The sequence below is a fragment of the Thunnus albacares genome, chromosome 7 (assembly GCF_914725855.1).
Source record: "Thunnus albacares chromosome 7, fThuAlb1.1, whole genome shotgun sequence".
NCBI lineage: Eukaryota > Metazoa > Chordata > Actinopteri > Scombriformes > Scombridae > Thunnus > Thunnus albacares.
The window spans coordinates 33345495-33370616 of record NC_058112.1 but is presented as its reverse complement, the minus strand read 5'-3'; the positions used below and the strand labels follow the sequence as shown (position 1 = coordinate 33370616).

The 25122-nt window shown below is 40.1% G+C and overlaps 1 protein-coding gene across 2 annotated transcripts; it reads left to right on the top strand.

Annotated features, from left to right (window-relative positions):
• The first annotated feature begins 1746 nt into the window (after positions 1–1746).
• hyal6 (hyaluronoglucosaminidase 6) lies at positions 1747–19188 on the top strand. Of its 2 annotated transcripts, XR_006404043.1 has the most exons (5): positions 1747–1962; positions 9973–10942; positions 11041–11130; positions 12978–13518; positions 18493–19188. XR_006404043.1 is itself a non-coding variant. In XM_044355642.1 (4 exons), exons 2-4 carry the CDS (start codon positions 10007–10009, stop codon positions 13464–13466), a joined length of 1515 nt encoding a protein of 504 aa, XP_044211577.1. In that variant the 5' UTR covers positions 1747–1962; positions 9973–10006; the 3' UTR covers positions 13467–14566. The 2 variants fall into 2 exon arrangements, 1 of the variants encoding a protein (XP_044211577.1); XM_044355642.1 differs by lacking the exon at positions 18493–19188 and having other exon boundaries at positions 12978–14566.
• The last annotated feature ends 5934 nt before the right edge of the window (positions 19189–25122 follow it).

Below are 25122 nucleotides of genomic sequence, written 5' to 3'. Positions count from 1 at the left end.
TTGATAACGTTAAAAGTAAAGTTAGACTTTGCTGTCGGCTTCTCGACTCATTTTAAAAAAGACGAGAGAGAAAGAGAGAGAGAGCAGCTGTGGTCGAGCGAGGTAGAGAGTGAATGAAGAGAGCTGGTAGCGAGAAAGTCGGTGAATCAGATCAATAAAACGTTATTTTCTGATTGTTTCACAGCGGTTACACTCTAGAGCACAAATAAACACACCCACACCCCCCCGCACACCTCCGCTGGACCCTGTGGCTGAACGCCACGCTGCCCGATTTGGTCTGGATACGGCCTTACAGTCAGGACCGGCTGCAGCTGCATATCACACCTGTGCTCAGGTTGTTACGTCAGCTTCCTGTAAAGTTTAGAATTGATTTTAAAATTTGAATGCTCGTTTTTAAAGGGATAGTTCAGATTTTTTCAAACTGGGCTTGTATGAGGTAGTTATCTACAGTCAGTGTATTACCTGCAGTAGATGGGGGTTGACATTGTATTGTACACTATATTTATAAAATTTCCACTGCTTCACCTTGCCGTCAGACAGCCCTTTCCTCTGGCACTACATTTTCTCAATAGTAGAACATCCGTATTCCTACTCGTGCCGCACATTGTATTACGCTGCAAATCAGCTGTTTGGGTCAGAAAGTTCTGTGGCGAGATCAGACAGCTGGGTCGAAGGTCGACCCGTGCATCATTAGTAGGTAATACACTCACTGAAGGATAAATACCTCATAAAAACCCCACTTCAAAAAATCTGAACTATCCCTTTAAAGCTCTATTGACATGCTTGTGTGCTGTGAACCAGTAAGACCCCTCAGGTCATCTGGAACAGGCCAACTGGTTTCCTTGAGAACTGGTGAAGCTGCTTTTAGCCTTTATGCTCTGAGATGCTGGAACATCTTAACTGATCACTTTTAAGCAGTCTAACTTATTTAAATTATGGTTTTTGTCTGTTTTAACTGTTTACTTACATCTGATGTTTTATTTGTATTGTATATTGTATAGTTCAGACTCTGTGAAGCACATTGTGTTCCACTAGGTCAGGTCCAGACTGGATTTTGAGGTAACTGTGGGTCATGAGTCAGCTCAGGAACGGGGCAGTTTCAGGTTTGAAAACTGGACCTCGTTGAGCGATAAAAAGTGCCAAACCAGAATAAATTTTTTATGTGTTCGCAGCATAATTGTGTGGCTGATGTAAGCTTTTTCTGTTTTGAATATTGCGGTAATTGTCAGAGGGGTTTTTTTTGCACACTGTGTGGAGGGCTTGGACCCGTTACCGTGGCATCACTTCAATCCTGGCAAACATGAAATCTGATTTTATTACAGAAACTTCTCAAAACAGATGTTCTTATTTCTAGATTTTTGTCTGTTTGTCAATATTATTCTGGTTAACGTATGCACATTTGTGATCACATTCACTCACTTTCTTTGTGGTTTAAACTTCTCAGAACTTCTCAGAACATTTGGCATGATCCACTTTTCTGATGTTAATCTGTTCAGCATGTTCCAGACATTCATACAACATTAAAAACAAAGTAGATCCATGTTGCTGTGAAGGCTCACTGGAAGTATTTAGCGATTTATTACAATTATTGGCTTTTACACTTTCTGATAAGTCATCAGGCCTTGAAAGTGAAAATTAATACTTTAACTATGTTTTGCTGCTAATACTTATGCACTTTTACAATATGTCTTTAGACCCTAAAATGTGCTGCAGCCTGTTATCTGCTGTTTGGTGGGAAACCTGTTGGCTAAAGATGAGGAGGGGCCAAACCAACAATAGTGGGGCATCTCTGCCCCGAGAGCCCCCGATGGGGACCCGAGAGAGGGGGGGACGGAGTCAGAGTGACAGTTGAGCAGCTCATCAGACAGACAGCTTCTATATCTGAGGTTTGAAACACTAAGAGACAAGAAGATCATCCAACAGGAGGCCTCGATCCTCAGCACGGTCGGCTGTGACAGGAAGGTACGTCCTCTTTATTATAAAACTCTTTTTATGTCCTCTTATTGAAATGTTCTACGTCATCAAACCATAAATGGCAGATTTGGTCACAGTGAGTACATCAGTCTTTCCATATCTAATTTAATTCTATTAATTGTTTATAAAGTTTTGTTCATTTGGTCACATCTAATCTTTTATTTGAGGGTTTTCATGGCGTTCTGCTAACATGATCTTTGTGTGGATTTTATTTTTAGCTTGAGGATGTAGTCAAGCTGTTTTTGGCCAAACAGTGTTTCCTCTGTTGCTCTGTTGATGACATTTTCTTCTTTTTGTGCTTTATTGCACTTGACAGGAAAATCAGCGCCACTAATTCACATTTTCTCTTGTAGATTTTCTGAAATTTTAGTTAAAATTTGCGCTACATGAATTTAAACTGTAGATGAAGAGTCATTTATTGCACAGAGGAAGGTCTGAAGAAGAAAAAAAGAAAAAAGGAGGAGACGGTGCAACGCGATGACGTAATTACTAGAGCGATAGTCACATCCCTGGTGACGAAGAGCATGATGGACAAACAGCTGACATCACAGCTTCCTGCTGTTGGAAGCGTTCTGATAAACAGCTCTGCGTCGGTTATACAGACACGTACTGAACGCTGCCCAAAGACGAAGAAGAAGAGAGCTGACGGACGAAACATGTCCGCCACCGTGTTTTGTCTCTCTTGCCGGGCGGAAGCTTCGGGACATTTAAGTCACACGCTTCCTGTATGATATCATTTACTTGTTTATTTGCAATATTTCAACTTAGGAATTTCCAGCTTATTGTGTAGATTGGGGATGGAAACATCTATAGATGAGAATAAGATGATTAAGGACAAGGTAAATGTGTGTACGTAGTAACAAGTCTGGGCCGGGTTTCCTGCATTACGTGTTTGCAGGACTGTATAACAGCGGACCCTCTGAACATCCATGTTGTGACTTTGTCTCCATGCTGCATGAAGAGATATAATGCATCACTTAGCATATCTCAAACACAGAAGAAGAATTTCCCGCCGACACCTTTGTGGACGCTGGCGGCTGCAGTCACAACACGTGATAGCATCAAAACGTCCACAAAACTCCTGCTGCAGCGTGATCCTCCTTCTTCTTCTCTGCTTTTGATCTGTACGTACAACAGCAAACAGCAGGACATAGCTGACAAAACAATCTCAACTCAAGATCCACTGACTCGCTTTGTTCTGGAGCTTTCTACCGTTACTGTAGATGTTCAAAATGATTATGTTGATGAGGGCAGTGTGATACGGTCAAAAAAGCAGTAGAACAAGCAAGTAAGTGTACTTTGAGTTGATAAACATAATCATTTGGTTAAGGGTTAGCTGTAACAAAAAGGTACATTAGTTATTTGTGTGTGAAATGCAGATAATTAAATCAACAACGTGACATCTGAGATACTAAAAAATTAGACAGAAGGACAGACCGGCTGAATGACTAAACTGTGAAAGTAAAATGTAAAACGCAGCTTGTCGTTGTTGCAGCAGTGAAGTGTCTGGACGCTGGTGTTAATAAAATCATAAAATCACATCTGGAAACTGCAGCAGGGGAGACCGCAGCCTGAAAACCACACGTGAACATAATCAAGACTCCACCAAGGCCGGGGAAATGAACCAGATATAATAAGTGTGTGTGTGTGAAAGTGATGAAACCTTCAGATGAAACCTGTCGAGCATCCAACAGGCGCTCTGTTGGTAGCAAACTGAGCTGAAAATGTACATTTTATCTGATACATGTGGACGCACATGAGTCACACAAACTCTCATATTTAATGTTTTACAGCCACAATATGAACAAACAACATCTGGATGATTAGTACATTTACTCAAGTACAGTTTTAAGGTACTCCACTACATTTCAGAGGGAAATATTGTACTTTCTACTCCACTACATTTATTTGACAGCTTTAGTTACTTTTCAGATGAAGATTTGACACAATGGATAATATAACAAGCTTTTAAAATACAACACATTGTTAAAGATGAAACCAGTGGTTTCCAACCTTTTTGGCTTTTGGCGTCTTACAAAAAGCAGTGTGTAGTCGGGGTCACATTTCACATGTCTATGAGTTGTTAACAGCTCCACCAAATAGTGATTTTTCCCTCTAAACTTCTCACATGCTTTCATTTCAATAACTGGCCAAAAATTCTCAGAGTGACACATTTTTTGTCCAACTTTTAGAAAGAGGACTAAAAACATTCCCTCACTGAGACCTGCTGATAGACGTCACAGCGGAGCAGAGGAGAGACACTGAGATAGCGACTATAACTGACCTGCTCGCTGGTATTTGACATGTTTTGTTTTTTTTCTTCCCAAAAACAAATAATTTAAAAAAAATTTGCATGAAACAAATATTCGTAAAAAAAACCCACTATTTGTGCTTTGCCGAATAACGTATTTGTATTCGGGCACACCCCTAGTACAGAGCCTATGATAAGCAGGAACAGCTAAGCTTAATAATGACAAATAAGACAACAAGCAACACGAAAACACCTTGATGTTGTTGTATCCAAAAGTTTGATTTCTAATGAGCCAGATTAGTTGGCACAGTTTCTTATGTGCTGCAGCAAATTGATCTGATAGAAAAAGCAGGTTGGTTAAAACGATCTTGTCTTCTAGGAGTAAGAAGCTGTTGCTCTACTAGTTCGGCTTGTTTTTAATGTGATGTAAGTGGTGGAGGAGCCATAATGTGTGACACCTTGAAAATGAGACTCAGTCGACTGTATTTAACCATGTTTTTCCAGCTTAGTAAATTGTGCTCTTTCAAAATATTGCTATGATGGTATCCTTGTGGCCTCTTGTCGAGGGTTTTTATTGTCTGTTTGTGCAGGGATTCTATTGGCTGTAGCAGGGTTTTATTGACGTGTCCCCAACTTGTCAGACGGTACGTGATGCGTGGGAGGATCATTATATATTCATGAACATTTTAGCTCCATTTGTGGTCATGCAGTTCCTTGTGAATCTCAACTTCATTACAACAGGTAAAATGTTTTTATAAGGTCTTAAATCTTATTATATAGGCTAGAGAGGTCATGTTTTGCCTCGCCGTGAAAAGTACATGCGTGTATGAAGGTGCAGTACCACCAATTGTAGTTACGGTTTTTCAAATCTCAACCCAACCGGTCAAAGCAGATGGCCGCCCACCAAGAGCCCAGGTCTGCTTGAGGTTTCTTCCCGTTAAAGGGGAGTTCTTCCTTACCGCTGTCGCCAAGTGCTTGCTCATGGGGGAATAGTTGGTTCTCTGTAAATTAAAGAGTATGGTCTAGACCTGCTCTATGTGAAAAGTGCCCTGAGATGACTTTTGTTGTGACTTGGTGCTATATAAATAAAATTTGATTGATTGATTGATTGATTGAAATCTGTCCTGCAACTCACTGTTGGAGGCAGGAGTCTACTTTTACCAAGTTAGGATCAATCCATCCACCCAAACCTCCACCTCTGAATATGGAAATTTGTCACCTTACATAGAACTGTGCCACTTCACGGCCCTTTGAAAGTTGTACACGCGTGTACTTTTCACTTCTAGGCGAAACAAAACGTGACACTGACACGATACCCTCTAGTGGACCAGTAAGTGTATTACACGCTTTCATACTGGGCTGATATAGATGCTGCAATATTATGGGAATTGTAAAACAATGTGGTTGAACGGGGCTGATTTCACACAGCTGAACCTACTTTTTTAATTTACTTAACAGGCTACATTTATGTTTTTAACCCTTGTGAGTGGCTTTTTTTACAGACTATGAAGGCTGAATGTTGTGTATATACAGCATCTATGTAGGAGAACCTCACCACGTAATCATAGTTTCTACTTTGTGGCTCTAAGTGTCGTAAAACAGCGACGCCTCGCTCTCTGTGAGGAATCCTCCTCCTTACTGACAGTCAGAGCAGGACGCTTCATAAATGAGTCTTAAGTCCAACGCTGAGGTTGGAGTATATTTTTAAGTTAATGTTCAGTGTGATTTCTACATGTTTGATAAATATCACCATTGGTATCTTTTGTTTCTCATGTGTCTGCTATGGATCAGGTCCCTGAAAACCTGGAGAATAATATATAATATGTTAGATCAGCTCACTTATGTACAACCGTCTCGCTCTTTCTCACATAAACACAGACTCATCCTGCAGGCACATTTGTAAACCTACACACTCATAATCTATGTACATGTTGGGATTCAAATAAGCAGTCTGACTCAGAGTTTCTGTGGTTTTAAAGATCCTAAAACACACACAAAACACACACAAACACACACATACACACCATGATGTGTAGTGTTGCTGAAAAATGACAGTCACTCTGTCTCTGCTTGTTGGACTTTAACATTGGCTCATTAACTGTTAATTCAAGGTTTGCTTCATATTTTCCGTAGTTCGCTATATGAGCTGCTCATGAATGAGAGACTAAATCTGGAGCAGCCTGAGACCCCTGAAAACAACATCATTCATCTGCACACAGAGCAGCAGCCAAAACACCACCAGATAAAAGTCAGATAACAGGCACCGCGGCAGGTCTGTCAGATTTGTCCTCATGTTGAGGAGCTGTGCGTTGTGCTACAGCGAGAGATTCTCGGTATTTAAAGAGTTTGTTCACAGACGGCCATAAAAAGATCCTCATGTGCTGCCTGTTGTTTTTATCTCAGTGTGTCTGATGAGTGGTTGTGTTCGTGTCTGCTTCTGTGTGTAAAATGAGCTGCTGTGTCCAGCTGTGTGTTGGTAAAGCTGACTGTGAGTGTGAAGAGTTTTTGAAGATGTTGACTCAGTATTGAACCGTGCAGGGAACCAATCATAAACAGCTGTGATCTCTTTCATTCTCCTTATTGGATTTAGGGAAATTTATACTCCAGCAGCCCCAAATTATACCAGAGATAACGTTACATCAGCAGGGTTTTCATCCTAAAAGTCCCACACAGTTTTAACAAAATTATACTGTTTGAATACTCCTGCAATCACAAGGTTTCAGTCTATCCGACCTTCATCAGGCATACGGGCAGCATCACAACCATATATACACATAGGAGCTGCTTCAATCATCCAATCAGATGACTACAGAAATGAGTTTGACTGATGAGCACCTTGAACTAACCCCAAGCATATGCATCACCATCCAGGTTATTCAGAGAAAAAACATTGGAAAGAGCAGAAAAATACAGAATGACACAAGGGAAACAAAGCCGATAAATCCTCCAATACATTATAGCAACAACTCTCCAAAGGTCAAGAACAGAAAATAACTTAATATGAATTAAGAGCACAAGTACTATATATTTCATAAATCTTACAGTGTTATGGAACATATTGCAGTGAAAACCATAATAAACCCATTCTGTCAAAAAGGAAAGGTTAAGGACTCGCAGTATTATCATACAATAAACATTATCTACCTCCAAATGGCACCAAACTGTCACATGTCAAGGATGTGCAATGACAAAACATAAATAAAGGCACAAATTTAAATGGTATGAGACATATTATAGAGGCTGGAGATAAAATAGTGCAGAGGACCATTACACGTAATCAATGCATGTTTGTGGTGGACTGATTGACTGACGATGCCGCTCACACGGACAGTTCAACCCCATTTCCTTCATCTGGATGCAATTAGCAGAGTTCAGCTGCTTTTCACCGTTTCGTTGTGTTTGTCTGAGACAAAACATCAAACCCAGTCTCCTCCGTCAGTTTGGGGGGTCTTTCTTGTGGTCTGGAGTTTCGCCGTTTCCAGAGGCTCCGGGTCTTTTGGTGGTTTGGAGGACAGCCTGAGTGGCTTCACCGCACTCTGTTTGTCTTGGATCAGCATCACCAGAAAAACCCTCCAGCTGGGAGGATTATGAAACTGGTATGAGACACACAACCTGAAGAAATGCTTTCCTAAAATGAGCTGGACAGAAAACTAACTTTCTGATAAATTACAACCTTCTTAAAATGTTTTAAAGGAAACATTTTAACAATTTATTTGCAACTATAACTGCGAGTCCTCCTTTGCGTCTTTCCCAGATCTCTATTCACTGATCTACTTCCAAGATTACTGCGATCATAAAGTTCTTGTGCCAGTAAAGTCGTCAGGAAATATCCGCTCCAGGCCAGTGCCTCCTCAGATGAATGAAGAGTTGAAATGGTCGGAGAAGCCTCAGCCCACCAGTGGTTTCCTGCTCCAGTGCTCTGGTTACAATCCTGCAAGGAGAATGATGGGAGATTTTCCGTGGTGTCCTTGGAGGCAAACTCAGTGGCCATGTTTCCCAAGAGCCGGGTCACGATGTCTTTTCCCCCGACATTGGAAAAACTGAAATATGAATTACTTGCATATGAGGGGGCGCCAAGGGCAATTAGATGGGGAAGAAGTGGGGGGCTCTTACATAAAGAGCTGGAAGGAACGTTTACAGAAAAATGACAGAAGAAAATAAAAGGCAGAGCAACAAAGAGACTGAACATGTTTGTGTGTGTACTGTAGCTTAGGCAGTGATGGAAGAAGTATTCAGATCCTTTACTTAAGTAAAAGTGCCAACACAGCAAAAATACTCCATTACAAGTAAAAGTTCTGCATGAAACATCCCACTTACCAAAAGTACATAAGTATTATGAGCTTGATGTAGTTAAAGTATTACAGTAAAAGTACATAAGTATTATGAGCTTGATGTAGTTAAAGTATTGCAGTAAAAGTAGTGGTTTGGTCCCTCTGACTGATATATTATTATATATGACATCATTAGATTATTAATAGTGAAGCATCAGTGTTAGAGCAGCATGTTACTGTTGTAGCTGCTGGAGGTGGAGCTAGTTTACACTACTTTATATACAGTTCAGTATATACATGTTCAGTTTGTTCGTTCATACCGACTAGCTGATTCCACTACGACTGGATGTAGCTAAGTAGAAGGCTATGAAGCTATGAAGGAAGATGGCATCCACATTTTAAATCTCTTCACTGCCACCATAAGAGCTGAGAAGTGCACATTTTTCCCACAAAACCTAATTAGCTGTGAGATAAAATCATGGCGGGAAAAGCAGCAGTAGATGAGTTCTTCACTAAAGCAACCTCTGAGATGTTTCTGATGGATGAAATCAGAAAGCATCAATGAAGTCAGTCATGCTGACACTTATACTACTGTCAGAAGCTGCTAGTAGGACTTTCTGACAGTGGATTAAAAGACAGGTTCACAATTTCTCAAGTGTGTCTTACACCAGCAGTCAGGTGTCCATATGAACAGTGAAAGAGGTTTTCCTCACTGTAATCATTCCTCCTGTTCATGGCTGGCTGTTAAAAGATCCTTCAAATGTGCTTTCATTTAGTGCAAAAATGCATTTAAATGTCTCTGTGAAGCTTCTATTCAGCTTCAGCAGTCTGAGTTAGTCATATCAAGTGGATATCTGCATCATTTACAGTGTTTTTAGCATCAAATTCCCTCTTTGTGTTTCCTCGGACAGTGTTTCCCTGTTGAGCTGCAGGTGGAAGTATAGTAACAAAAAGAGGGACTTTGGCACTAAAAAGACTGTAACGTTGAAAGATATCTACTTGATTTGACTCATTTGGACTCTGAAGCTTCATATTAGCTTCAGATAAACTTTTAAATACATTTTTGTAATGGTCAGTATGAATAGGAGGAATGATTACAGCAAGAAAAACAGGTTTCACTGTTCATTTAGGCTCCTGACTGTTTTAAGACAGACTTAAAATTTTGTGAAACTGTCCTTTAAGTGTCTCTGAGTTTTAATGGGTGTTGATTGATGATGAGGGAAAGAGGAGAGTTTATCCCCATCACTGACTCTGCTGCTTTAGGATTTCAACCAGCATCCTTTTCATCACAGTTCTGCTCCCTCTGAGAACAGAGGGGGTTTGTGTTTGGTCGTGTTGTGGTATTTGGAGCGTTCACTTCAGTGATCATCATTCATGTGTTCTCCCACAGGCCTGTCTGATTATCTCTGCTCACTGAAGCTTATAATGTGTTTATTTTCTCTCCAAACATGTAATTTCTATCTTGTGCTTGTGTAGGAACCACTAATTGCTCCATGAGGAATCAGGGGCTATGGCGCTGATGGGGCTCCGTCTCCTGACGCTGGCCGTGTGGGTTGGCGTTGGAGTGAAGCTTGAAGTTTGGGGCGACCAGGTGAAGCCAGCCCGAGCACCTCTGATCCCCCACCGGCCTTTTGTCGTAGTCTGGAACGCTCCGACTGAGTCATGTCGCCTTCGATTCAAGGTGGACCTGGACCTTAGCGTCTTCGACATTGTAGCAAACCTCAATGAAACCCTCAGTGGACCGAACGTCACCATATTCTATCACAGCCACCTGGGATATTACCCATTCTACTCCAACTCTGGGTTCCCGATCAATGGTGGACTGCCCCAGAACCAGAGCATCTCCAAACACCTGAGTAAGGCCCGGTCTGACATCGACAAGCTGATCCCCCACAAGGATTTTCGAGGCCTGGGCGTCATTGATTGGGAGAACTGGAGGCCTCAGTGGGTTCGAAACTGGGGCTCCAAGGACATCTACCGCAACAAGTCCAAGGAACAGATCCGGAAACTTCACCCGAACTGGCCAGAGAGCAAAGTGGAGAAGCAAGCAAAGGAAAACTTTGAGAGGGCCGGACTGAACTTCATGAACCTGACCTTGGCCCTGGCTGAAGGTCGCAGGCCAGATGGATTGTGGGGGTTTTACCTGTTTCCAGACTGTTACAACTACGGGTATAAACAGCACCCGCAACGGTACACAGGCGAATGCCCGAATGTCGAGCATGTCCGTAATGATCATCTGATGTGGCTCTGGAGGGAAAGCACGGCACTATACCCGTCCATCTACCTGGACTACGAGCTCAAGTCCTCCACCAACACTGTCAAGTTCGTCCACTATCGAGTCAAAGAAGCCATGAGAATCGCGTCTATCGCCCGTATGGACTTCACATTGCCCGTGTTTGTCTACTCCAGACCTTTCTACGCCTACACCTTTGTGGTTCTTTCAGAGGTAAGTTTACAGTCAATAGTTTTATGATGGATCATACTACCTTAGAGTATGCGCCCACCAGACATGCTTATAAAAATGTCCCCATGTCTCTGTTTCAGAGTGACCTGGTTCATACCATCGGGGAGAGCGCCGCCTTGGGAGCATCAGGCGTCATCCTCTGGGGATCATCAGAGTACGCTCGATCACAGGTAACAACAACCAAGAAATATTGTATAAACTGATGAGTTAGAACTGATTAAAGAGGTGCAAATGTGGAGTTTATTTACCAACATGCACAAATATCAAAGCTAAATTCAAAAAAGTTGCCCCCATTAAGCTTTAAATTCATTTAAAATCAGATTAAACAAACAGTGATTGCTTGAACTGAATGTTCAATGTGTTATAGTATTACCCCTACATTATAAATGCATACAATATGTAATGATCACGGATGACTAGGCGTGCTGGCCCTCCGCCAATGGGTTAACCCTTCGTCTGACTGGTTAGAGCAGCTGTCTGTGGTTTGGGGGACTGAGATCGGAAACCCATTGTGGGAACCCTCCTCTGCTGTGACATTAGTGTCAGAAGTGGGATGGCTAAACAGTGATGCCATTGGAGACGCATCACCCACAGAAACGTGATGGAGCCGGAAAAAGCCGAAACGCAGGGGATGTGCTTCCCGAAGGAGAGGGTAGTTTAACGACCACAGATGACTAGACGAGCTGGGTTAACCCTTTGACCGACTGGTTTGCACAGCTGTCTGTGGTCTGGGAGACTGGGGTTCAAGACCTGGTGTGGGAACCCTACATCACTCTTACAAATATGTAAAACAACCCACAAAGCATTAAGGAACAAGTGTTAATGTTATAAATCTCATGCAGTCACTGTGCTTAAAATAAGGCTTCATGATTTCTGACTCTGAAACACACGAGCAGACATAATTACTCTTTCCCCCAGAATCTAATGTTCCCAAAAATAGCATCTTTTTTTTTTCTCAGACCAAACTCTGACAGTTAAAAACCAGGAGACAAAGCATCAGATTTATGCGTGAAAGTGGTCAGGGTTTCTGTTGGTGAGTGTGGATTTCTTTTAAATCCTGTTTACAGAAGACTTGGCTGTAAATCCAGAAGATAAAAAGTGGAGTCTGTCTCATAATCATCACCGGATAGTGACAAAATATCCCTGTGAAAGTAATACTATGTAGAGAATGGATTAAACAGTTTGCTTGCTGTAAGGTAAACTGACTGTATGTGTCTTTAATGATAAGTGTTTTAGTACTGTTGTGGAAATTTTCTTGAGAAAGAGGCACATGGAGAAATAAAGAAAGTATTAAACATTGTTACTTGTTGAGGCAGTTGTAAACACTGTACAATCCATCACATCATCAGTAATAATTATACAAACAAAAATACAATCATCTTGTATTTTTGGAGAGAAAGCATGTTGTTCAGCTGGTCCTTTCTCTAAAGATTGTGAACCCAAACTAGACAGATTTATACCTCTCCAGAAGTAAAGCTAAAAACAGTCTGGTCCCTAAATGGACACTTCCACAGACCGTTACACCTTCTTACAAACAAGTATGGTCCTCATGGTCAATCAATAACTTCAAACATGGACATCCTTCAACTTTAGCTTGTCTAGGAACCTCCACACAGTCTCTAAAACAGCAGGCTTAAGACAAAGATATCTCTAGTTAACCCCAGAGGTCAACAAGCAGCCCTCAGATAGAAACAGGTTCAAGAGTTCAACTAGACTAGGAGCAGGATTTCTTCACCAACATGTATCCCCAAAATGACAATGACATTACATCACATTCAGTTGATAACAAACATTGATCCCTTAGTTTAAAAACATTTGTAACATATATACAAAAGATTTGTAAAATGATAACCTACCCACACAACAAAAACTCAATACCTGGAAGGCAGGAAACCAATCTAAAAAACTAATTGTATGGTGTAAAAGATGCTGAGATGATGTCGAGATGTACTTACGTGTTTAAAATGAGCGGTATGATCCTTTTATGTTAAGGTCTTTTACCTCTTTCTTCCTCCAGAGGAACTGCCTGACGGTGAAAAAGTACATCGACGGTCAGCTGGGACATTACGTCATCAACGTCACCTCTGCTGCCAAGCTGTGCAGCAAAGCGCTATGCAAGAAGAACGGCAGGTGCGTGCGCAAGAGCCTGGATTCGGGCGCTTACCTGCACCTGAACCCACGCTTCTTCAACATCCACCGCAACCCGACGCCCAGGGGCCCCCGCTTCCACGTCAGCGGCCACCTCAACAACCACGACATCTTGGACATGAAGCACAAGTTCACCTGCCAGTGCTACCAGGGCTGGACAGGTGTTTACTGCGAGGTGCCCCAGGTACCGGCCCCTCCTCCTCCTCCTGTCCCGCCTCAACCCGCCATCCCTCTGCCTCACCCCCGGGAGAACAGCCTGCTGGGAGATGTCCTCGTTCTGCTTTCCCTCCATTTCTCTTGTCTCTGCATCATCATGTTCCTGGGACTCTGTCTGATTATCAGGTGTCTGATACTGTAGACACCAAAATGTACTTTTAGGACCCCCTCCTCCTCCTCAGGACGACAGACAGGTATAATAAACAGCTCCCTAATAATAATAATGATAATAATAATAATAAGCTGAGTGTTAGCCAGACCTTACTGTAAGTGTGATCAGCTGCAGTTCCTCTAGATGCTGCTCCATGAAATTAATGGAAAAACCTCCAACTTCTTCAAAATCAGCTCTTGTGTGTCTTTGTGGTTATTTTGAAATTGATTGAAATCTTTTAATTGAAGTAATATTTCACCAGAAACACCCCTTTTGGCTGAAAAAGGTCGACTGAAAAGTTTGTAACTTCCTCCTTTGCTTAAGACAGATTCACACGTTTCACAGCATTAAACAAGTCTTAAAACATCCATAGAAACTTAAAAAACTTCTCTATAATCTCTGTAAATCGATCGTCTATTTTCTGCCTGTTGTTGCACCTCTCAAGCTTTCCATTCAGACTTTTAGGATGAGGATTAACTGATCTGTTTGACAAACTAAATGCTACAACACAACAACATTTCACAAAACACAACAACATGTTGTTCTATTTTGCACCTCAGGGCCTCCATACATTGCTATACAGAGGGGAGCCCTTAGGACCCTCTAGGGCTTCAGAGAAGGCCAAACATATCAGCATTTTAAATGTTATATTTAATCTCTTTCATTTAATAATTATTTTCTTCTAATTCTAATTTTAGCCTAATTTTCTATCAAATTTGCTTCAGAATTGAAAGGGTTACTGTCCTGAAACTGTGAAAATAGAATTATTCAATCAGATTTTTTTGTTTGTTTGTTGTCTTTAGGCAGAGAAAACGTTAGCTGGCCCATTCAATGTAGTGTGACGTATATCCATTTTACAAACTGCAATATTTACAAAATTAATTGTGAAAAGTGAAGTAACTGTGAGGCGGACGTGAAGGTAATGTAGAGTTGACAGCTGGTTGACTGGAAGTGAACAGACGTCCAGTTCGTAAAACAGATATACGTCACACTCATAGACTGTATAAAAATATGGACGTAGTTACTGTGACGTCACTCGTTGGTTTCTGAAGAGCGGTTTTGAAGCTCAAAGCGAGCCGCTCCGGCCGTCGCCATCTTGGCAGTGCGTGATGCTGCCTAACTCCCAGCCAATCAAAAATGAGCAAAGAGGCGGGCCGAATGGCTGAAACAAGCCACCTAGCGGCTGACGGACCTGTCACTCAAAGCAGCCATGTCCTTCATTATGCAGAACTTTACGGCTTAATAACATTTAAACGGGTGAGTTATAAAAAAATTCACCCCCCATACAGTTGTCATGAAAGAGGAAATTAGCTACAGAGACCAAAACTGCTTTTTGTACCAGGCTGTAAACATGTTTATTTCTGCTGTAAAGTTGGACATTTTAACATGGAGGTCTATGGGGATTGACTCGCTTTTGGAGCCTCAAGTGGTCGTTCAAGGAACTGCAGTTTTTGGCTTCATTTTACAGCCCCGAAGGTTGCCGCTTGGTCACACTACATTGTGCAAGTGGACATTAGCCCCCATAGCTGTGTGTGTGTGTTCGTTCAGAAAGTGATAAGTGAATTAACCAATCACATTTTGATTATAGTGGGTGGGACCAAATATCATCCCCCAGGGCCTTCAGAAAGGCTTTCTAGCAGAAAGGCAAACTTCTCCCGTGTAGCTTAGCTCACCGCACATGTATGTTCATCATGTCTTAATTCTGTCTTGTCATGTTGTTTGATTGGAAATGCTCCTGTTTTGTGTGCACATCTAGTAATTGTTTTAAGTGTAACGCTAACTCTGCTAGCTTTGCCATTTTCCTATGGGATTTCCCATCGTATTAACTTGTTGTTAGCATCATGCTAAGCGAGGATTTCCGTCCTGTCAGCCAGTCCACCTGGAAACCTGTTTGCAATTAGTAGTGTATTTATTAAAGCTCTGAGCAGCAGACCAAATAAGTTTGGAGACAAATGTATTTTTCTTTCATTTGTATGTGAATAATAACAGCACACATGACTGTTTGTAGTTTTTGTTTGTTTGAGAGAAAGAGCTGCAAGCCACAAACAGATGTTTGGATGCCGCCCTGCTGATTTTGAGTGATTTTTGCTCAGATTAATAAATGGAGTCTTTGATTTTGAAACAGAAGCCTTATGTTGTTGTTGTTGTAGCCCTTCTGAAGCTACTGCAGGATTAAATCACTTCATTTTATTTTATGAGCCCCCTCAGTTACTTCACGCTGGCGCTGGGCCTGAGAGAGACAAAGGCTATTTTGATATCCATGGACTAGAATAATATACATCCTGGGTGGCCGCTTGTTGTCTTTGTATGGTGTTCATTTTGTAGCAGAGATCTCAGTGTTTTTGTGACTTGTTTGTTTGAGAACAGAGAAGACGCCCAAGGTTAAAATGATTATTATGCCTGTTTTTGTTTACCTAACGTCACGGTCGGTTAAAATGTTGCAGTCGTTCATCCCTCCCAAATTCTTTTGTCTGTTGCTGCTTTTTTGGTATGCGTTTTTTTGTGTTTGTGTCTGTTGCAGAATGAACTGATCATTTACTTTTCTGATCATTTATTTAAGTTGAGCGATCGGCTGAGTCCATTTCCTCCAACTGGAGGACAGAATAAACATCCCACTTCTATAAAAAAACCTCATAAAACACTCAATAAATCAAAAAAAGTTATCCGGAAAACATTTTTACAGTCACAGTAATTTGTTTAATTTGGGATAATGATTCTGTAATGGGACTGACATCACAGCCAACACTTCATCAGCCTACCGAGTGAATCTGCAATTTGGTGCATTTAAGTCAAATAAGTCACAGCCAGCAGCAGCGACTTAACAACCAAACAACTCAACAAAACTTAACAATAGTCCCTGTTTGTCTCACGGGAAAGGGAGGAACGGCGGGGCGTCAAACACTGTTTTAGGTGATTAGAAGAGGGAGGAGACGTTTCTGTTGCAACTGGAAGTTTGTGTTTCAAGCCTGTTAAAAGTAAAAACAGTATTATAAATCAAGGTATTTATCGGCTCGATTTAACAGAAGCTTTAGAGCTTCATCACTAATCTGCTGCTGCTGGAGGATCAGAGAGCTGCATGTTATTAATATTTTACCGGCAGGTAGCTGAGGACTATGTGCCTTAAAATCTTGATGTTTTTATGTTAGAGCCACAGTATCCCTGACCTTCTCAGATAAAAATGATTTCAATGAGATTTAAAATTTTGGGAAAAGAAAGCAGTGATCTTTACTTGGTAGATCAGCAGATACACTGAGGTGAAGAATCAGGAGAGAAAAAGCTGCAGCAACGGTGGAAAGTTAAGTTCAGTACATTTACTCAAGTACTGAACTTAAGTAAAGTTTTGAGGTACTTGTACTTTACTTGAGTATTTCCATGTGATGCTACTTTCTACATTTCAGAGGGAAATATTGTACTTTCTACTCCACTACATTTATTTGACAGCTTTAGTTACTTTTCAGATGAAGATTTGACACAATGGATAATATAACAAGCTTTTAAAATACAACACATTGTTAAAGATGAAACCAGTGGTTTCCAACCTTTTTGGCTTTTGACGTCTTACAAAAAGCAGTGTGTAGTCGGGGTCACATTTCACATGTCTATGAGTTGTTAACAGCTCCACCAAATAGTGATTTTTCCCTCTAAACTTCTCACATGCTTTCATTTCAATAAATGTTCAAATGATCCAATATTTCAGCAAAAATCAAAGATTAGAGAAAAAGTCCAAAAACTGAAAACAGATTTGTGTATCAGAACTTTGTTTTTTCTTCTTTCCTCTCCCATTAATCATCTCACCACCCCTCAGATTTATCTGCTGACCCTTTGGAGGGGCCCGACCCCTAGGTTGGGAACCACTGGACTAAACTAGCTAACTGTATATAAAGTAGTGTAAACTAGCTCCACCTCCAGCAGCTACAACAGTAACATGCTGCTCTAACACTGATGCTTCACTATTAATAATCTAATGATGTCATATATAATAATATATCAGTCAGAGGGACCAAACCACTACTTTTACTGCAATACTTTAACTACATCAAGCTCATAATACTTATGTACTTTTACTGCAATACTTTAACTACATCAAGCTCATAATACTTATGTACTTTTACTGCAATACTTTAACTACATCAAGCTCATAATACTTATGTACTTTTACTGCAATACTTTAACTACATCAAGCTCATAATACTTATGTACTTTTACTGCGATACTACTCAGTCATTATCTTTGTCAACCTTGGAATAAATGGTTCCTTACTAACCTTCTGGTGTTCATGAAACATGTTTTGGATATAAAATACGAGTTTCTGGGAACAGAAACACAGTGACTCAGTGAAAAATGTGTCCAGTAAAAACACAATTAAACTGGTTTTAGTGGATTTCAGTGGTCACGCTGCCCGGACTGATGAAGCATCAAACCCACCTACAACTTTCGTTCACTCCTGGTTTTCTTTTTTTTTAAAAAAAATATTGACACACAATATTATAATATCACACTCAGACTTCACGCCTCCATCAAACATCTTTCACCACCACCGGTTACCTCAAGTTTTTAGATTTTCTTCCATCAAGGCAGACATCGATTTTAATTTATTACTTTTAAAATCAACTAGCTACAGATGTGTAAAAGAAAGTGCAAGGGGAAGTTTGATAATGATAATGTTCATAATCAATTAGTTGTTTGATCCAGATAATGGTGAAAAATGTCAATAACTGTCTTTCAAAGCTCAAGACGACGTCCTCAAATGTTTTGTTTTGTCCACAACCCAAAAATATTCAGTTTACATTTAAAAATTCTTAAAAAATGACTCAAAATAATTAATCAATCAAAATAATTGGCTATTAATTTAATAGTTGGCAACTAATTGATGAATCTCTGCAGCTCTACACACACACACACACACACACAACACTAGTTTTGCAGGAATTTGGACTTCTGAGAAAGTTTGTCTGAACTTTTGACTGGTGCTGTAAATAAAATTGACTTGACTTTCATTTTGCCCTTTTGGTGGCAGCAAATGAAAAGTCAGAAGATCATCAGAGTTCCAGGAGTGTGTGAACCAGATTTCACAGCCAGCCATCATGTGACCGAGGCGGAGATGAAGCTGACTCGACCCGACGGCGTTTCTCTGTCGCTGTTATTATCGGATTATGATGATTGACAGCTGAGGAAGTAAACAATCTCACAGCATCTGCGGTTCACAGTCGTCTCAGTTTCATGTCTTCGGATCTTTTTTCTTCGTCTTCTAAACACAAACATTGACAATTATGTTACCAGTGAAAGTTAGATCATAGAAAAGTCTGACAAGTTTGTTTCCTGTCAACTGTTTGAACATTTTCTAAAACAGTGTATCCTGTATCCATTTTATAAAATAAACTTCTTCAAAATGTCTTAAATAAACAGAAACCAAACACCTGTAATTTTGCAACTCCCAGACTTCAGTTACCTCCTGTACTTCAGCTAATAACCATAATCAGCTGTAGCTCCGAGTCAGCAGTCACTCTGGATGTTCTGCTTGTCTGCAGAGCAGCTGGCGGAGACTCGGCGTGACTTTCCCCTCAAACTGACAGCGACAGTCTGTCAGAGAACATTTTTCACCCTGCATGTTACGGGACAGAGAATTTAAAGGATCCTAACTGTGTTTTTAGCCCATTAAAGGATGAACTTTCTTTCTTCTTGTCAATAAATCACATAAAAAGACCAAAACCAACACAGTGTTAGTTTGTCTCTCAGTACTTTCTGACTTCCCCGTCTGTGGTGCTCAGCTCAAAGCCCATTGGTTCCCACTGAAGACGTACAGTATAACTTCGTCTCATAAACATACAGGCTTTTTTTACAGGCTCAGTAATTTCCTCAAACATCTGGTGACTGTAGTTTTACTCAAACAGAAATAGTGTGTTTGTTAGGGATTATTTTCAGTGTATAGTTAACACACATTTGGTGCTTTAGTGAGTATTTATCACAGACTGTATATAAAGATGGAGGCAGCGAGGTGTGATGTCACCTGTTGGTTTCATCGGAGCCCGTTTGAAGAGCAGAGCTGGATCTTCTGGTCGGCGCCATCTTTTCTGTTTGGAGCCAGAACCTTCCAGATGAGGAGTGCGAGGTGAAACACGTCCCGCTACCTCAGACTCAGGGCAGGTATCATAATTGTTATGGAATTTTCCATCTTTAGAGGTCACAAATTGGGTTACATTGGGTCAATCAGAGATTAAGATATCTTCTCCTTGAGACTTCAGGCAGAAACCTCTCTGATAGAGGGTATATCAGCGTTTCCATGGTTACCAAGGTCAGAGGAGGCTTCCCTAAACAACACAGATGGGTGGATGACACAGTCAGACCAAAACCAAACCAAAACTGCCGAAATTACATCCAACGTGACTTAAACGGTCACGGGTAAAGTGCAGTCCCTTGTTTAGAAACTAGTGAACCAATCAGACTAATTGCTCATATTGTAGGCTGATAAAGACCAGGACTCGGACCTTCAGAGGACAGAACGGAGAGAGACAGCATCCGAACAAAACACTCTGGTGTTTGCTGTTTTTGGTTCTCCACTTGGCCGAGTGCTTTCAATAAACGTTTTCAGCATTGAGAGACATCAAAAGTCTTGTGTGCACCTTTCTCCACTGCTGATCATCGCTCAAAATATCCACAACAATAATGAAGTAACATTAAACTTGGTGAAATATTGCAACAATAGTCTGACTCAGTGTGAGTCCTGGAGCCAACTGTCAATCACAGCTGTCAATCAACGCCCACACGGCAGACATCAAAGCTGCTATAAGTCTACAAATCTTATTAATGGAGCAATAATTCCCAAAATGACCACCAGCACACTTATTAGAGGACCTGAATCTAGAGATTGAGACCAGAATGACTCGTTGAAAACAATGACTGACTCAGTGTTTCTAGAGAGAAGTTGAAGCTTTTTGAATGGGAGTCAGTTGAAGAAGCTAGCGGCAGTTGGTGGTACTTTGAGGAACTTCAGCCTCAAAATATTGGAGCTGCTGGTTGGTTTTTAATAGTTTCTGGACAACAATGGAGGAATACGATATATCAGGCTTTGATACACACACAATACTTGTTAGTAGGTCAGTTCATTGTTGGTTTGGATCCAAACATGAGATTTAATGACAAGAAGAAAAATATAGAAAATTGCTTGTTTGGTTTCACTGCAGAAAACTTTAATTTCCTCTCAGGGTGACATTGGTTTCAGTTCAATCTATAAAAGTTAATTTCTGCAGGGAGAAAATCCATCCATGACAATTTAGTCGACTTTATTGATTGACCAAAATGGTTGGTAAAATAGTTGCACTGGCACACTTTGTTATCAGGAATTAAAACACACACTTGTAAAGCTAAAAGTAAGAAAGTTTAATTATTTTATATAAAACCACAGAAGATCCAGTATCAATTTACAAGAAAGTAGTACACATTACAGATAAAATAAATAACAAGGATTAAAATTCAAGGTAGAACAGAAACCAGTGCTAAATACAGGTTTTTACAAATTGGGATTAATTATTTAACTGCAGGCGAGTGAAAATAGATGGTTGTTAGTCTTGATTAAAAGGTCTCAGTGGTGGAGCTCAGTATGAAAACACTGCGGACTGCTTGTTAATCTTCGGGATGGTTACACAGCCTGCATCCTGTGAGCTGAGCGTCTGTGAAGTTCTGCCAGATAGGACGATGCCGGCGTGAGCTCTGTAGGTGATAAGCAGCAGCTTTGTAATCTGACCGGAGTGAAATGGGAGACGATGAAGTGAGGACAGAATCTGTGTCAGCTGCTCAACTCTTCTTACTTCCTGTAAGAGTTTTTGGCAGCTGCATTTTGGACTAGATGTTTTTTTTTTTGTGTGCAACAGTGAGGACGGACTGAGAACAATAATCAGGTCCGACTGTGTTAGAAATGGACAAACAGACATGGAGGAAAGATACCTTTGTGACGTCATGATGTGTCTTTCAAGTGAGAGTGATGAGTTGAAAAGCAAAAGTTTGGTATGATTTGTGGAAAACACACCAAAATACTCCACAGTCTCTGAGATGGAGAGAATTCAATTGGAAGGATTTAATTTGATATTTTATCACACCTAAAATCAAAAGTAAACAGATAGTGTTGTGTGCAGAGAGCCCAGTATTTGTATTTGTATCTGTATTTGTTGAGGCAACAAAATCATTTGTATTTGTATTCAAATAAAAGAAAGAGGTTTAAAAATCCTGTTTTTGTTTTTATTACGCTTTTAATTTTAGAAAATTAAAGTGTTACAATAAGTGTTCATGAGGTGTTCCCTTGGGAGCATTTCATTTGTGTCAGTAGTTCAGCTTTATCTCTTGGGGAACACCCCCAACTCCAGGAGTGATGTCCAAATTAGGAAAGTGCGTCATGTAGCAGGTGGATGTGACTCCCCTTGTTTCCTCCAAGCGGCAACCTCTGGGGCTGAAAAATGAAGCCAAAAACTGCAGTTCCTTGAACGACCACTTGAGGCTCCAAAAGCGAGTCAATCCCCATAGACCCCCATGTTAAAATGTCCAACTTTACAGCAGAAATTAACATGTTTACAGCCTGGTACAAACAACGGTTTTGGTCTCTGTAGTTAAGATTCTCCTGGTGGCTAGCTCAAAACTGGCTCAAGTCTGACAGCCCCCGTAGCAAACAATGGATGTCAATTATAGATGACATACTGGTGATGGAGCATCTTACATAGAAGGTGAAAATGAAAAAAGATCTCTTTGTAAAAAGCTGGGAAGATGGTTGTCATATAAGGAAAGAAGTGATTCTACATAACTGTACGCAGGCTCTGTTCTTTCTGAATGGTTATTACTGCTTTTTTAGCTGTTTGTTTCCCTTTTATTTAATAATCATATTATTATTATTATTATTATTATCATTATTATTATTATTATTATTTTCTCTTTGATAGTTTCTTTCCTAATCCGTAATCCTGAGGAGATTGTCTTGCAATGTATTGTCAACACTGATAACTAAAATAAGTAAAAAAGTTGTTTTTTTGCATTAAAAAAAGGTTTCTGATCTCTTTTGGCACTCGTCTGTTTTGCTACCTGAAGCTGAACACCAGCAGCTGGTCGGACACTGCATTTATGTGACAAAATCTGTCAAAATACATCCATCGTCTTGAAGTGCTGCTGCTGAATAAATGAACAGGCCCTGCGATACGTGACCAGCTTTTAGTCTTGTAGCTCTGATTGGCTGTTTAGCAGCTGTTTATCACCTCTCCGCTGCCTTCTTCATCACCTTCATCTGCCGTTTCTGATTACAGGCTGAGAGGAAAAAGGAAATAAACATTTATATACAAAAAATTAACAAGGTCTAAACACTGACGACTGAAGATCCAGTTGGACAGAACGTCTCACCTCCCAAACCATCTAAACCAGCTCCACTTCCTGTAAGCAAAGACTGATAAATAATCAACTGGAAAACACATCAGTTGCTCCTGGGTTTCTAAATTCAAGTACATAGTAGATCTGAGGAGATGGAGAAGAAGCTTCTATGACTCTCAGTTTGAACGTTTGAATTTTGCAGAACGATAAACATTTTAAGTTGGGTCACAATCTGCTGATCGAGTTTGACTATTTGTTGTTTTTGTTAAATATTTAAATGTCGTTCTTTTGGCTTCTTTTAGATTAAGAGACTTAAAGAGAGAAAGAATAAGAAGGAGGAAACTGTGCAGCCGTTTGAAGCAGCTCAGTTTGGATTCTTATGATAAAATGTTAAGTTAAATAGAGTCCAGAATCTGCCGTGAGAGATCAGGATCATGCATGAGCTCAGTAAAAGTCATGAAAATCTGCCAGTGAGATTATAAAACTCCATGTGTACAAGTGGAAATGTGGGACAGTTGTGCTGGAAGTATCAGGAGGCTGTGTCCTTTGAAGATGGGTTATTTTATTTTTTAAAGTTTTGAAATGTATCTGTGTATTTACTGGAAATGAAACTTGTGTGAACTGCAGTATGTTAGCAGCAGTTTTCTAGATGTTTTATTCAAACCGCCTTTCCGCTGCAGGAACTTTCCCCTGAGACTAAAGTTTCCTAAAGGACAGGAACTTTGGGGGCGGGGTTAACATGTGTGCCGCTTCATTCACAAAACAAGGAAGTACTTTAGTATCAATTCAGGATGAATTGGAGGACATTTCTCTTTGTTTGTTAATGTTAAAGTAAAGTTTGGCTTTGTTGTCGGCTTCCTGACTCGTTTTAAGAAAAAAGGGAGAAAAAGGCGAACGAGCTAAAGAGTGAATGAAGAGAGGGAGCAGAAATAAAACCTTCAAACACTCAGCAGATGATTTAATGTGGAGACAGACGCAGTAAATACAAAGAACAACAGGACGAATCTGTGCTGTTGTTTCCTCTCGTGTAAATATTTCAAGAGCTGCTGTCATTTTTTAATTCCTCGAGGGTCTAATTTGCAGGATCTGTCTGGTTCCTCAGATGCAAACAGGATGAACAACAGAGACTTTAAGATCCACGTTTAGTTCCTCTGGTTCCAAAGTACCTGGAACTTTGGGTCGAAAAGGGGTTTAACCTTTAACATCCACCTTAAGCCAGTTGTCAGCGGCAGCATCGCGCAGTAATGAGTCAAAGCAATTGGCACAACTTGAGATGACTGGAGAGGTTTGGGGAAACCAGTGACACCACAAACTAAAAACTCCCTAGCTCCCATAAGGTTAGGCCTAGAGGTCTGGAATATTATACATGTTGACAAGATGTAGAAGGTTTATGGTGTTCTGCATAGTTCTGGCATAAAGCACGTCCTAATTATTGTTATTCAAATATGACTCATTATAAATGAGAACCAAAAAACACTTTTTTGAGCCTTATTTGAGCTGATGTAGTTTTGTTTGTGTTTTAGCCGCATGCTAAACAAACACATTTCCAGAAACTAGAAGATGTCACTTATCAAATGAAGCCTAATACATGAATCACGGCCTTACAGTTCTTCTGTTAGAAGCTTTTCCAGTTGGGTATGCCAAATAGTTGAAAATTCTATAAAAAGAGTGGATGTTAAAGGGCTAACTTAACAAAATCAGTTTCTGGTTTGTGTTTTCTCCACATGTTAATCTTTGCTTTCCATATCTGGAAGTATTTTTCAGTTGTGTTACAGGAGGATTGTTAATAAAGTTGTTTATAAAGTCCTCTGATATTATGAACAGTGTATGACGACCTGCACTTCAGGTGTTGTAATTTCTTTATTTTGTTCCATATGCAGGCATTCATACTTTATATACTCACATAGTATTTTAATTATTAAAATAATTTACATATGTGTTCGTTTGTGTGAGTGTATTATCATGTACCAGTTAAAAGTTATGACACACTTTCCTGTTCACCTGAAGGAGAAAATGTGTCCAGACTTTTGACTGGAACTGTATATTTGTATATTTGTATTTCTGTATTTTTGTATATTTGTTTTTTTGTATTTTTGTATATTTGTATTTTGTTTATTTGTATATTTGTATTTTGTTTATTTGTATATTTGTATTTCTGTATTTTTGTATATTTGTTTTTTGTATTTTGTATATTTGTATTTTGTTTATTTGTATATTTGTATTTCTGTATTTTTGTATATTTGTTTTTTGTATTTTGTTTATTTGTATATTTGTTTTTTTTGTATTTTTGTATATTTGTATTTTG

What these genes read in the sequence shown, in the direction of transcription:
- hyal6 (XM_044355642.1), top strand. Translation starts at nt 10,007, where the DNA reads ATGGCGCTGATGGGGCTCCGTCTCCTGACGCTGGCCGTGTGGGTTGGC. An exon ending in CCTTTGTGGTTCTTTCAGAG is followed by an intron (nt 10,943 to 11,040) that starts GTAAGTTTACAG and finishes TCTCTGTTTCAG; the next exon opens with AGTGACCTGGTTCATACCAT. An exon ending in CAGAGTACGCTCGATCACAG is followed by an intron (nt 11,131 to 12,977) that starts GTAACAACAACC and finishes TTCTTCCTCCAG; the next exon opens with AGGAACTGCCTGACGGTGAA.